The 14,246-nt window shown below is 39.2% G+C and overlaps 1 protein-coding gene across 2 annotated transcripts in view; it reads left to right on the plus strand.

The window, feature by feature from the left end:
* exoc2 (exocyst complex component 2) overlaps window positions 1-14,246 on the plus strand; it is a 108,039-nt gene that overhangs the window by 49,700 nt on the left and 44,093 nt on the right. The window contains exons 12-14 of one of the 2 annotated variants that reach the window (XM_088644047.1): window positions 6,530-6,664; window positions 9,054-9,178; window positions 11,590-11,658. In XM_088644047.1, the coding sequence (XP_088500173.1) occupies window positions 6,530-6,664; window positions 9,054-9,178; window positions 11,590-11,658 (329 nt within the window). The remainder of the gene's footprint in view (window positions 1-6,529; window positions 6,665-9,053; window positions 9,179-11,589; window positions 11,659-14,246) is intronic. The other variant, XM_088644048.1, reaches the window with a different exon arrangement.

The following is a 14,246-nucleotide window of genomic DNA, read 5'->3' on the forward strand; positions in this document are numbered from 1 at the left end:
TTTAGAACATACATTAGAATAATTAAAATATGACAATTCCAGTTTATCTTAGCTAAAATGTTGTGTACAAAAAAGATGCACTGTTTTATTTTAGTAAAGTCAAATAATTGATTTGGTTTAGTTTAATTTTAAGGAGTAAACAAGTACCTTGAATATCATGACTTTTTACTCACCAAATGAGCTCACTGGAATAAATGGATTTCTCTTTCTCTTTCTTACGTTGTTGTCCATAACTGGAGAATAAACATGGGTTTATTTTATTGAGGAAAAGTGCAAAAATAAACCCAGCTTAATTTGTGCATTAAGTGTTCAATGATTTTGGAAAAATGTTTACAAATTAATGTGCAGTTATTATTTAATAGATCAAATGTCGCAAAGTTCTACTGTTCTTCTTATGAAATGCATGTGACTGGCATTTGAAACCTCAAGTAATAAAGGTACAACTCGGAAAATGCACTAACGTGTTGATTTGGAAATAATTATATTGATGGTTTTATGTTAATGAAATATTATAACTGCTATACTTTAACTGGAAAACATCCCACATGAACTCACGATTACAGTATATAAATAAGGGACATTTTTTCTATTGTAATACTTAACACCTAATGAAACGCTGCTCCTTAGCCACTAAATTATCATCATTTTACCTTAACTATGATCAGCCTTTAAATTGCTGCAGTGTCATAAATGAGCAGAGCATTTCACATTCTTTATATGACGTTCTTTTTACAAACAGATGTTATATAAAAAGCCGACATAGATCCTCTGAAATTTCCATTTCAAGCTGCTTTTTTTATTTGAGAAAGTGCCGAGAAAATGGGACAGTATTGTTTTACTCTAACAGGATAAGTGAGAAGGGTCAAGATTCAAGACAGTCCTTGTTTCTCAGAACGAGACCCTGACGCATGGTTTGCTCTGAGTTTGCCGCGAGCTGTTTGGTGACGTGCTTTGCTTACCTTGGAATGCCAATCAGGAGCCTCTCACTAGAGCTTGTGTTGGGCCCGTTGGTCTAGGCTGACGGCCTCCTGGATCGGATTGAGCAGCTAGTGAGGAGCACGAGTCAAGGAGACCCCACAGACCTTGCTCATCGTTCTGTAGTTTTCTGAACAGGTGCTTCAGCTGATACAGCTTTGGGAAGCTTATAGATTGATTACAGAATCCCCCCCCCTTCCCTCCTCTTTTGCCTTAATTGGCAGCTTTGGATACGTTGTTTGCCCCTTGTCGATGCTCGTTTTAGTTTTCTTATTACAAGAACCACCTACAGTATATTATTTTTGAGCAAATGCCGAAGATGTGCGGACCTTGATGCCGGGCATTGTATGGCCCTGCAGTTTGTGGCCGTTCACTTTGTCGTGAATCGAGCACTCTCGTTGTGCCTTTGCAGGTGAAGTGCGAATGTTACTTGGTATGTAGCTTTTTAAAAAACACAGGTTGAAAATAATGCTATTTGCAAAGGATACTGCTTTAATTTGTGTAACATTAGTAAATACATAGAAATACATGGTCATAGTCAAAGCTGCATTAAGATTAAGATTAAATAAATGTTATGTTATTTGGAATTTGATAAATGTTACAGGAATTTGTCTTATTTATTTGCAATTGGTACCTTTGTCCCATTTGCTTGTTTAGTTATTAGTCGTATTTATGAATAAATTGATTATAAATGATAAATTATGAATAAATAGACTTAAAGACATGAAGTGCAAGTAAAAATTGAATATTTTTGTAACTTTGTGTTACAATCGCAATTTTTTAAATAAAAAAGTTGAATTGGCAATTGGATGTCATCTCACAGTTTCATATTGGTCCTTCGTTTTAATCACCCAAACTCACATTGTTGTAATAGTTTCAGTTTACTTTCAGTTCTGGGTCCTTATTGTCCTCCATTGGTTTTCAAGTGGTTTGAGATGGCATTCTTGGCTGCAGGAGATACAAATCTGTAGTTTTACTCTTCATTCACACAGTACCATTACAGTATCAGTCCTAACCCTGAAATTAATGTCTTAAAAGTAACATTGTTACAGTTTGTTTCCTAGGATCCAGGAAAATTAGGATCCAGTTTTTTACTAATTATGCAGTATCATTTCAAGAAGCATGTTAGTTCCCTAATTATTAATGACAGTAGGTTTTTAGTTTTATTTTATTCAGTCATGCATTTTGTTTTTAAATTATGAAGGATGCCAAAAATGTTATTTATTTCCAACACCGTGTCTGCAGCTTACAAGAGAGTGGTATGGAAGATGCAGAGTGATAGAGAGTTTGTTCTCAGATTTTTCTGATATGCTTATTGTTGTAAAAGTTGAAAACACTGAAATCCCACCTGGTAATACCTCAGCCTTATACAGAATCCGAAAAACCAAGTTTTTATTAAAGCTTTAAAGACGTTTTAAGGTGCCAAACGGGCGGAGCTTTCTGCAGTTGAAGGTTGCAGGCGCGTTCCGCTGATGAAATGACGGCCTGGCCTCGGTGCGCTAACCTCGCGGGGCAGGCGGTCAGGTCTGCACGCGCCCGGAGGGGTACTTACAGTGCGATCCGGAACGCGTCTGCAGTCCGGCCGCTGGAAGAAGCGGCTCAGCGGAGCCCCGTGCCGTTTCCCTCTCGGGGCTTCGGAATAACAGCAGCCGCCCTGCCCACGGGGCTCAGGAAGGGGCGGGGGCGGAGAGCAGCAGGTCCCCCTTCGCCGCCCGGGCCCGTGCCAAAGGTGCCGTTCACCTTGCAATGAATGATCCGTCTTTGTAGGATCAGACAGGCCCACCGCGCTCCGTGTCAAAAGGGCTTTCTCAATTTGTTATCCTAGCAGCTGGTTCTCTTCCACTGCCTCCACTTACTGTACATCTGAGGAAAAAGGCCTCTTTGCAGCTGGCAGCATTTTGAAGGCCCGACCACATCCCCCACTACCAGACCCCATCCCGAACAAAAATATTTACAAGGTAAACCATCCCTCGTAGGCTTTTACTCATTCATCTCCATTTAGATGGAGATATGACTTATTATATGTGTCATATTAATTGCCTGGGGCACTGGGTTGTCAAATTAGTCTCCCGTTAAGTAGTTGCAGAGTAACGAAAGTTGGTGATATTCGATAGGCAAGTAATTGTCAAAGACAGTGATCTGTCTCCTGTATTTTTTTTTTTGTGGTTCAAAAGCTGCTCTTGGCTCTTGGCGCTGCGCAGTTCTGTCGCTGTAAAAGCACGTGACATTCCAACATATTTTCAGCTCCAAAACGAATACCCTGTGAGGAGGTGTAGCTTTCTGGCACTTTCATAAAATAAGCCCTCCTGGCATTGAGCCTCTGAAAATTGAACAGTTTGGGGAAAATCGTGGAGTTTTGGGGTCTTTCAAGACTAAAAACCCTCTAAGCTATTTTTAATGTCAGTTACCTTAGATAATGGAATAAAAGTGCGATCATTCTTATAAAAATATGTGCTTTTTTAGTAGTATGCACACTGACATTATAAAGACTTTGCTTCGGAAAATTCATGTTCGCACTCAGTAGTACGGGCCACAGATGACAGCTGAGTAACAGGATCTTGTCAAATCTGTTATGTTTTGTGCTTAGTAAAAAGGTTTAATATAATAAAATATAATCATGGCTGTGCACCTTACTTAAGTATTTGTACGCACTGTCTCCTTTCAGTATTTTTCAATAGTTTATTAAGTTTAATAGATATTGTTTAACTTGTGCAGTAGACAGTAAAATGTATTTTATTGGATGTATCAAAAAAAAGCATTAACACTCATTATTGGAAGGATTTGTTAAGATTTCTAGTGCAATAAATTGTTGCAAGATGTGAGTATGTACTTACTGTATTTTTTTTACAAATGCTGATATGTTTGTTTCAAAAGTCGGAGAAAAAAGTGTTTAAATCCTCTGTTGTAAATTAGTTAAATACTAGTCCTAACTGCGTTGTGTTAGGATAAATGAATGTGTAATAAGCTGAGATGAGGTATGAGTTTCAAGTATATCTAAATGTACAATATTACTTTATTAAATTAGTTTTAATAAAACTAATTATTCACATTAGTTGTGAATAATTCACATGAACAACACATTGTAATGTACACCCTACCAAAATCGAGTTTTAATGGGAATAGATATTTGTTTTATGATTACTTGATGAGGCTCTAACCAGTGTCAAATAATTTAAACCATACCAGAATCAGAGCTTCTAAGAAAATAACACATTTTTCCACATTCTTATGTTTAAAAAAATGTTTCCACCTTTAACACGGGACCAGATATCAGATATATATATTTCCAATATGCATTTATTGATTTTGGATGGGTGAGGTTGTGTTTCCATTGCAAGCAATCGGGTCTTATGTGATTTTTTTTGTGTGAAAAAGTGCCCCCTGTAAATCATTGTGTTGTGTCATTTTAGGAAGCTTTTCGTGCTCCAAATGAGTTTGATGCGGGGCACTTTGTTTTACACCTCGAAACAGTTTCTGCCCGAGAGGCGTAGTGAGGGACTGTCTCCACCCCTGCTCCTGCAGAAGCTCCTCTGAACGACACGAATTCAAGAAGAGGTTAATCTTGCAGTGATTAGCTGTTTGTTTGATTTGAAGAGCACTCTCCCCGTAAGGCTTCCTCCTGATTCCTTCCCCTCACAATTGAGGGCTGTTTCTGCGTGGCCTTTTCCCCGGGATCTCAGCGCTGCCGTGTCCGCGAAGAGACTAGAGCAGTGGCGGCCCAGGGCTCAGCTTGTTTAGTCAGCAAGCAACTGTGGGTGGTCAGGCTGAGGCGCAGGACAAGGCCCCGCTGTGCACAGGAAAGACTGTTCAAAGGTGTTTTAAGGGTTGTGGAGGAAGTCTGCCACCCTGTAGAGAGGACAGGGCCTGCAGAACCGTCCACATTCCCTCTCGGGCTCGCGGGGCTGTGAGAGTCTTCGCACAGACAGCGAAAAACACAGAGAGCCCAATGAGAAAGTTCACTAGGCACCTGGGTCAACAATGGTTCCTCATCCCTGTTTTGAAACGGAGGGGGGAAACACAGGGAGAAAAAAAAAAGTCTGATTCGCGTAACGTACAGTACGCCCACGCGTTTCAGTGCTTCTAAAAAAAAAAAATTCTCTCTCCAGGAAAGTCTCATCTGTGAAAACATTCAGTTCTGATCCTGAGTGGGAAATTCTGTCTTTTATTCGTCCTGTGTTTTTTCTGCCCTATGCACAAGACTGCATTCTGATCAAAACAAAATATCGGGATTTGCGTTGGCGGCAATCAGCTAGTTGTTTGGACAAACGGGATTAGAGAGTACACATGGCAGTGCGGTGTTTTGGTCATATTTTTCTCAAATCCTGAACAAAGTGCATCAGTCTATATCTGTATCTAGCAATCACTCTTTCTATATTCTGTCTAAGTTTATAAACATTCTGACTTTAAAACATAATAGAAATTGCAGCATTGAACAAACAATGCTAACATAAAGCAGTGTTGCCAATGAGGACGCATATCTTCATAGTGTATACATTATTCTGTATATTTTCTTACCTGGGTTATAGTGGAATTCTTTTAAAATAACATTCATATGCCTGTCAGTTCCTGTCTTAAACCTTCCATAAGACATTCATATCTCACTAGATTAGATAAACATTATATCTTGTTGCCTAACATAATATTTTATTTTATGCAGTTAGTTGCTTTGCCATAACTGTGAGAATCCACCCAATATTTATGTCTAATAATTTTGGTGTACCTAACTTTTGGACCTTTAAACTGTATTCATTACTAAAAAAAGACTTGCTATTTTTGCAAGTTCGTGTTTTGCTTTAAAGCAGCTCTTCTAGCTTTTACTGTGTGACACGTGAGTATTGTAATACTTACGGCATAGTTTTTTTTCCCCTCGTTCTAAAGAGACCATTTAGCTTGGTTCACCAGGAAATTAGAAATGACATCCAAAGCAGAAGAGGCCATGTTAGGTTAACTGGTTGCAGTAATCCTTGGGCATCTCAGCTGTAGAAATGCTATGGTAGCGCATCCTGCCCTGTGAGCAGTGCTTCAGCGCTACCTTCTGGAGGGACGGGGGAAGACGACTTCGGCCTAATCGCTGCCAGATGTTTAAGAGTCCTCTGGCGTGGGGGAAGAGGAGCTGCTGTTTTTCCCTCGAGCTCTGTTAAACGTTAGGTACGCTAGACATCCAATTAAGGAATTATTCTGCATGAAGCTCTTGCTTCCTCGAACTGGTGCAAACTGATGTTGTGTTTTTTTTTTTCCGTGGAACAAGGGAGCATTCTTTGGACTACGGGCAATTAAAGGGGAAGAAAACAAAGCAGTCTGCAGTAAATGTATTTTCAGCGGTTGCTGAGATGATGAACGAATCCCAGTGTTACCCTGCTGTTTGCAGATTCGTGAAAAGGTTGTTTGTTTTAGCAGAAGTTGGGTTGTCCCGGACGTCTGCTCGTCCCATTCCTTTAGCAGGTCTCGCGCGCGTGCACCAGAGCTGAGCTAGAATGATGTGGTACCCAGTCTGAGCGCGGATGTCCTGTCCTGTCCTCACGGTGTCCGCGGGCCTCTGCTCTGATCTCCGCAGGCACCGCAGGTGCAGGGGGGACCCACGGCGCTCTGCTGGACCTGGACCCCGATGTGCGCCCCTCGCTGGTCAGCCGTTTGAGCCAGAGCGCATCTCTGAAGCGAGACACCAGCTTCCAGTCCCCCCGCGACGAGTGTGAGACATCTCCTTTGGTTCTGAGCTCGGGCTGCTACCCTTTGTCGAGGCCGGAGTTCCCCTTGGAGGGAACAAGAACGTTGACATTCTAACTTTGCCAGGGTTTCGGCAACAGTCCAAGTCTCGGGTAGTGTTAGAATGACCATGCCTGAAGTTCAGAAATTAAATTTATGAGACCGTTGTTCTGCAGGTGATGCGTGCCTTTCTTTCAACGGTGAACCTGTCTGCCAAAATCTGACTCTTCCCATTGCCAAATTCAAATTCAAAGAACTTTATTGGCATGACTGATGAATTTCAGCGTTGCCAAAGCAGATACAATTAACACAACATTTATAGTGTCTCAAGAGAAATCTTGGTTGAGAACTGAGCTTTGTCTCAAATTTGCTTTGTTTTTGATCTTCGTGGCTCTGATTTATTTTACCTCGAGATGCAGGATGTTTTTGTCGTCTGGCAGCATTTTTATGTTGGTCTCCCTGCACTTGATACTTGATACTTGATACTTGATGCTTGGTTTTATTATTTGCATTTCTGAGGTCATCGGTATTGGAAGGACTGCAGTACAATTTTTGTAAATTATTATATATATAATAGTATTCTATAAAAGGCTAAATTCATTTAGTATGCTTTGTTATGAAAGTGAAGAAATATCGAAAGACGTATTTTATATACAGTGAGAAGCTAAAACTACAGTAAATTTTAATGGTTTCAGTACACATTTGTTGCATTTTTGTATGTTTTTCAGTATAGAAAACACAGTTTTCAAATAGGGTTTAGATAAGGTTTAAGAGGGAAGATTTATCGTGATTAACAAGGCAAAGTCCTTTATCAGTACCTGCGTACAACTGTCATCAAAAGTTTCCATACCCCAATGGAAATTTTATAATTCCTAGTAATTTATTTTTAAAAAACTTGAGGCAAAATCTCTTTTTTATATCAAGGGTTTTGTCTTTTGGGGCAAGGAAAAAGTAATCTAATCAGACCTGTTCCGTTCTTTTGACTGTTGAGTGAGTCATCATTTTGAAATATTGTGAATAATAAAAACAGCTTTTTAAAAATATCTTTTGACATTAGTTGAAATACCCCCCCCCCCCTCCGTTGAATTCAAATATGACTTGGCTGCAGTGCCAGCATATTTCATTTTGAGAAATACCCTAAAACAGTTTTAAAGCAAGTGAAGCCCAGCTGCTCCTTAAATTATAAAGGCTTTTGAAGCTCCACATTTTCCCATAGTTTTAAATTAAGAGTGTTTTAGTGGTAAATTCTTTGCATTGAATTTGATTTGTAAGATATTTGTTTCATGCAGGAGCTTACTTTTGTTTTGGGGGTATTATTGATTTTTAGATTTTGTTCGCTATGGACATAAGGTAGAGGCGCAGACGATGAAGACGTTTCCTGGGTGCATGTTGAAACACTGAGGCTATAGGAGATGAGTGGAGGCTGGAGGAACAGCGAGACAGATTCCCCAGCTGCCTGTGTGTCACCCGAGTGTCTTATCACACAGCCTGTATCGTCTCAAACTCTTCCTCAAGTGTGTTTTGCTGACCAGTCCCAGGCATGATAAAATGAGAACTGATTTATCCTAAATTAAGAGAACTTTCAGGCAGTTCAAATAAAAATCGCACAAAGACCAGGTGAAACAAGAACAACCTGCATTTAGTTTTAAACCTTGTTGCAGAACACAGATGCAATGGAAATGTATACGATATCGCTATAAATTAAGTGCTGAGTACTAACTTATTTAGAAATATACAGTATGTATTATTGGTAAACTTGTGAAAAAAAGTTGATAAAAAAACATTGCATCTTCTCTGTATATGGGATGAGTCTTTGGACATCACAAAAAGAAACTAATTTTGTCTATACAAATTTTCAAAGTCTGATTTTTTTATTTTCTTTCTACAGTTTCTAATTGTGGAATGAGAAGTCCAATTTCTACAGCAAACATTCAGTTTCCACTTTGCCTAACCTTTTAGCAGTAAGGTTTGGAAGTAAAGAGCTTTACTCAATGCAGTACTTCACTGCAATGAGATGTTTTACTATTACAGCAGACTTAGAATGCATTTATCCAGTATATATAGAGTGATAAAGTAATTGTTAACAGTTTTAGAACAAACTCAGTATTTTTTTACAGCTGATGTACAGTACCAATGGCCAAACCATGAGAAGTGTTTCCACCACAAACATAAAACAATAGTCCCATATAACATTTTAATAGCGTTTCAGATATAATTCTTTTGATGTGAATGTTTGTTAACCTGCAGAGAGCTTCTTAAATTTAGGAATGTCACTCATGATTTGATTTAACTTATTTAGAACAAAAAAATTGAATGTTTTCACATCATATTCCATAATGGTCAGATACAGAAACTTTGGTTTGTTTTTTCCGCAGCTTGGTGTTTCAAGGGACCACACCAGGTGACGTTTGTTGAAAACCTGACTGAAGTTGTCTTCAATCAGCTGCCTAACTTCTGGAAGCTCTGGATTTCTTATGTAAATGGCAGCTTATTCAGCGAGGTACTGACTGGCTTCTTTTGAAAGTTTCCATTGTGGTGTAAACTATTAAAGTAATGCAACATGGTCAACATAAACATGTCAAAAGAAAACACAATGTTTCGGCCGCGGACCCTTCTTCAGGTGTGTGAAGGCTCCACGGCCGAAACGTTGTGTTTTCTTTTTTTCTTTTTTTTCAGCATGGAATAAACCTATTACTTGTTCCTTTGCAGCCTACGCATGCTGACGCAGCTACCCACCTGAACATATACATGTCATGCTATTTTGAAATCTACCAAATTCTTAAACTCCCAGGCTTTTCAGGTGCCTTTAGCATTTAGTTAAGTTTTTTGTGGATTTACGTATGTGTCTAGTGTTAAACATCTAAAACCGCGAGTTCACATTTCTTCTAAGTATTTTATTCATTGGCGTGTCCCGCATTCAGGACGCAACTGAGTCACTTACCATGAAATGTGTGCTATTTTTCCCAGTGGTGGCTTGGAAACCCTGGTGTTTGCTAAAACTGAATAAATATGCGGCCAAGGAACTTAGTGCCAATTGATTTAGTCACCAGACTTTGGCCTTATCAGCTATCTTATCTGTAAGCAATGCACTGCAACTAGGCACAAACAAGAATCCCCAGTACTCCCACAAAGCCACCATACGCCCTTCTGCCTGTATGAACGCCTTAACCACTTTCTCGGTAATGAAAGGTCTTCTGAGGTAAAGAGACAGGAGGCGCCTGTTGACTTCTGACTTCTCCTAAAATGTTTTTTTTTTAACGTTGTTTAATAATACACACCCTGCATATTTCTTTATTGAAATTACCCAGTCTGTTATTTTTAAACCTGGCTTTAAAACGAATAATTTGAGAAATTTGTCAAGCGAGTTGACAGTTTTCTTTTATGTAAATATTTAAGTTTGGAAGAGAACAATGGCATGACAAACCTGTTTGTTTGTTTGCGATGAAATGTTTTACAAATATTGTAGACTTAAAATACATTTATCCAGTAGTTGACTGTCGTTTTTGTGATTTCAGAATAAACTGTCTTTTGTACAGCTGTTGTACCTATGGCAAAACTGTGAGAGGTGTTTTGACCACAAATGTAAACAAATAATGTAAAAAATAATTCCAAGCAGCATTTTAATTACATGCAGATTAAACATGTTAATGGAGAAGAGAAGAGCTGACTCATCAAATTGTGCAAGTGGCTTTTGGAGTTTTTAAGACATGACTATGCCCGTGTTAATCCCATTCCCATCGTGTATGCATTTTTATGCAGTTTGTTTTAAAAACAAATGTGTCACCGTGGATGGTATGCAAAGTGCAGAGGTTTTTCTAGTGCAAATCTGTCATTTTAATTATTTTTCCAGCAGAGGTCAGTGTTGTACAACTCAAATGTCAAAAGCCAGTAGTTTTACAGGTGTTGTATCTTTTTATTTATTATAAAGCTGCAATAAGAAAGGCCTCTTAAATGTGAACTAAACAATTAAAATATTTTTGTTGAACAGAAAAGCTGGTTTTATTCGTGTCAGCAGAGATGCAGTATTAGAATGTTGTATCTGTGGAATGCCATCAGCGATGGCAGTAGGTAATTTTTTCATAGAGCAAGTTTCCCGAAACAATGGGAACACAGGTGTCATCACTTTCCCTTTTTGCTATACTTCTTAAGTTTGGTTCTGACCAACAGTTATTTTGGAGTTAAATTGTTTGAATTTTAGAAAAAGAATTGGTCATTAAAATACTTTATTTGACAAGAGCAAAATCCCCTAGCCTTCATAAAGGAACTTCTTATGGCCTCTGTTTAAAAACTCATATTAAAAGTAGTGCATTTTGAACATAAGAAAGCAACAGTAATTGCAAAAAGTCAGACGCCACGCCACATTAACCAATCTTTCTTTTAAGGTTACAAGTACAAATCAGGTCCATATATTATTAAGCTCCTTGTTGGGAAGGATGTTGAAACCCTTTGTTCAGCTGTTTCCAGTTTTCATTTCCAGTAATGATTATTGTAGTGAACTAGTATTTTTATATCCGAAATGATCTTTAAGAGTGCCTTGTATTTCTGTCATCTCAAACAGTGTGTTGTTTTTAATTAAGGTTAAGTAAATTGAAATGTTCCTGCTGTTTCTGCAAGATTAGTACCCAGCTTAGAAGGTCAATAACCATCCTCATTACTGGTGTTCTTGGTGTTATGTTTTTTAAGACACCTGTAAAGGGTAAATAGAGGAGAACTGTGAAACTTTTCCACAGTTAGTTCCTTTGTTTCTTGTACACCATCGGTGGCAATGAGGCCTTAACTCATAAACTCTAAACTAGTGTTTTAAACCTAAAGCGGAACATACTTCGCTGTCACAGCTGTCCGTATCTTCTCCGGTTCTGTGTGATTGCTCATGACGCAATGTCTTGTCTCTTGTCTTGTTCATCATGACAGACTGGTGAAAAATCTGGTCAGGTGGAGAAGTCAAAGAAAAACGCCAGACAGAGACAAAATGATTTCAAGGTGAGACGTTTTGTTGCTGCCTAAGACTTGAGCTGTGTGCAATAAATGTCAGACTTCCCACGTAGCGAAGTTGTTATTTTGTCAGTCTCCGTTTTTGCTATTTATATATGCTGTTGCCAACTTTTCATTTCAATTCATCACAGCAACAAGAAGGAAAATGCTCCTGTTTTTCATTATTTCTAGCCCTTGTGGTAGAGACAACTCGGCCCTTTTTTATCTCCAACTGCACAACTGAATTTGCATGGAGCTACAAGCAAGAGGAGACCATGTGCTCCAGTTTGCTTATTTGATTTGTCTTTCAAGGATTTTCTCGAGAGCGGTCCATCTGTCTTGTGCCCTAGATGATTTTCTCTTAATATACATGTGTGGGTCCCACTTCCATTTATGAGCATGAAATAACCGTTTGGGTTGGCATTGGATTTTGAGAGCATGAATTTAGCCACATGTCATTTCTGTTGCATTAATGACACATTCTGTTGCATGCGTTCTGTGTTAACGTCTTGAAGTTTGGCTACATGGTGACAAAAAGTGTATGCAGTATTTTCAATGAGATCTTTTTACTGCTCTGCATTTCGTTACCACTGCTTCTAAATTTAACCACATCCCACTGATCCCAACATAACCCTGTAAAGTTTTCAAACTTTGTGCAGACACAACCATGGCAGCCTGGAAGAAAATGTTTGGGTGCCATTGCTCAATTCTTTTTTTAAAGCACTAACCTTGAAATGAGAACATTCCCACATACACCTACATATGAAATTATGAGATAGTATATTTCTGTTTTTGTCACTTTCACTTCCTCGAGTTCCTTCATGTGAACATAACAAAACACTAAACAAAACACTACAAGGCAGAAAACTGCTCAAGGAAAGAGCTGATGGGATTGGGTTTTGTTCACATTGTGGAAATAATAGGTTTCGTAAGTGTTCTTGGACAAAAATGTGGATTTGTGTAAGTATTAGAAAGAAACAAGATAGTTTGAAGACCTTTAAAAGACAGACAGGACAAAGCTTTAGCAGAAAGAACGTTACTATCTTATTCATATTTCTGCAAAACCCCCTTACTTTGTTTAGGCATGAGCTAAGTACTAGTAATAATAAATTATATTTTATATACTGCTTTTTAAAGCAATCATTTAATTGTTGTCTCATCATCACACATGTTTGTACTTGGCAGAGGTCAAAGATGATGTTTCTTTTCTAATCATAATTATTGGGAACATGTGTCAGTGGGTATTTAGAAGAAGGCATGAAGGTCCATCCCAGAAAACAAACTATAATTTCTAAAAAGTGATGTGCCTGGCTGAACTGTCTGACCCTTTTGTTTTGTGGTATGACTGTCTTTTGTATGACTTGTAGCTTTATGAGCAATTGAGTGTGAACACAGCAATAAGAAAGTCACCTCAGTAAAATGTTGTCAGTGACAGGAATCTATCTATTCCTGTACTGACAGGAAGAGAAAAAAGTGCTCTTCTTTTTCTAGGGTAAATTGACTGGGAGGGCATGAGTTAAGGAAAAGTTATTTTTTTTGTATGTTCTCTAAATGTAATCCTGTGGAAAGACATTAACTAAGATGGAAAAGGTGCAGCTTGGAGAGTGAAGATTGGACTATTATTTGTTAATAGTTGCAGAATATTGTTGGTGTGGTGTGTGTAATAACACTGTCTGTCATATTGCTTTTTCATTAGTCCCATGTGATGAATGATGTACAAGTAGTCGATAAAAAAATGGAAACATGTATGGCTCATGCTAATTATGCAACTAGTATCCCAGCATGCTTAGCGCACGCATGAAAATGCTGGACGGGTATGATTGCCTACAATCATAGTTAACATGGCTGCAAGAGGTGGCCTCAGTGACCACGAAAAAGGGCTGATTGTGGGGGCATGTTTGGCAGGAGCTTCAGTGTTCAAGACAGCTCGGCCTTGCTGAGTTTTTCTTGAGCATTGATGTCTAACGTGATGTCGGCACGCAACTCTGGGAAGACATCATCAGCAAAGGGCAAGAGTGGGCAGAGGTGCGTGCTCCAGGATATCGATGCATTAACTCAGCATGTGAAGCAGAACCAGCAAGAAACTTAATATCGATTCACTGCACATTTCAACCTGGGTTGCAAGCAGCCAGTTCCCCTGAAAACTCATTCCACAGAACAGGATACCATAGTCAGGTGACAATGCACATACCCCTCTTCACACGTGGCAGCGCACATTTGTTGGAGAAGTGTGCTCTGGTCAGATGTATCGTCCTTCACCATACGAAGAGTTCCTGTGTTTCGCCGGCCTTAAGACCTCTGCAGCGTTTGCTCCAACAGTGGAGAGTTATTGTGGTTCTGTCACGTTGTGGGGTGCATTTTCCTGGCACTGCCTCGCTTAGAAGGCAAGCACAGAGCTAATCGCTCTATAATAATGGTACTGAGTGACCTTCTCCCCCCAAGTTTCAGCAGTGGTGTCTTCCAGGATCCATGCCCCCTTTCCACGGGGAGAGGGTGGTCATCTGGTGGGTTGACGAGGTTGACACCAATGTTATCCTCACGTCACGGGCTTCTCAGTCACCAGATCTGAACTCAAGCAGCCATTTGTGGGGAATACA

The sequence above is a fragment of the Lepisosteus platostomus genome, chromosome 8 (genome assembly GCF_059453375.1).
Source record: "Lepisosteus platostomus isolate fLepPlt1 chromosome 8, fLepPlt1.hap1, whole genome shotgun sequence".
NCBI classification, from domain to species: Eukaryota; Metazoa; Chordata; class Actinopteri; order Semionotiformes; family Lepisosteidae; genus Lepisosteus; species Lepisosteus platostomus.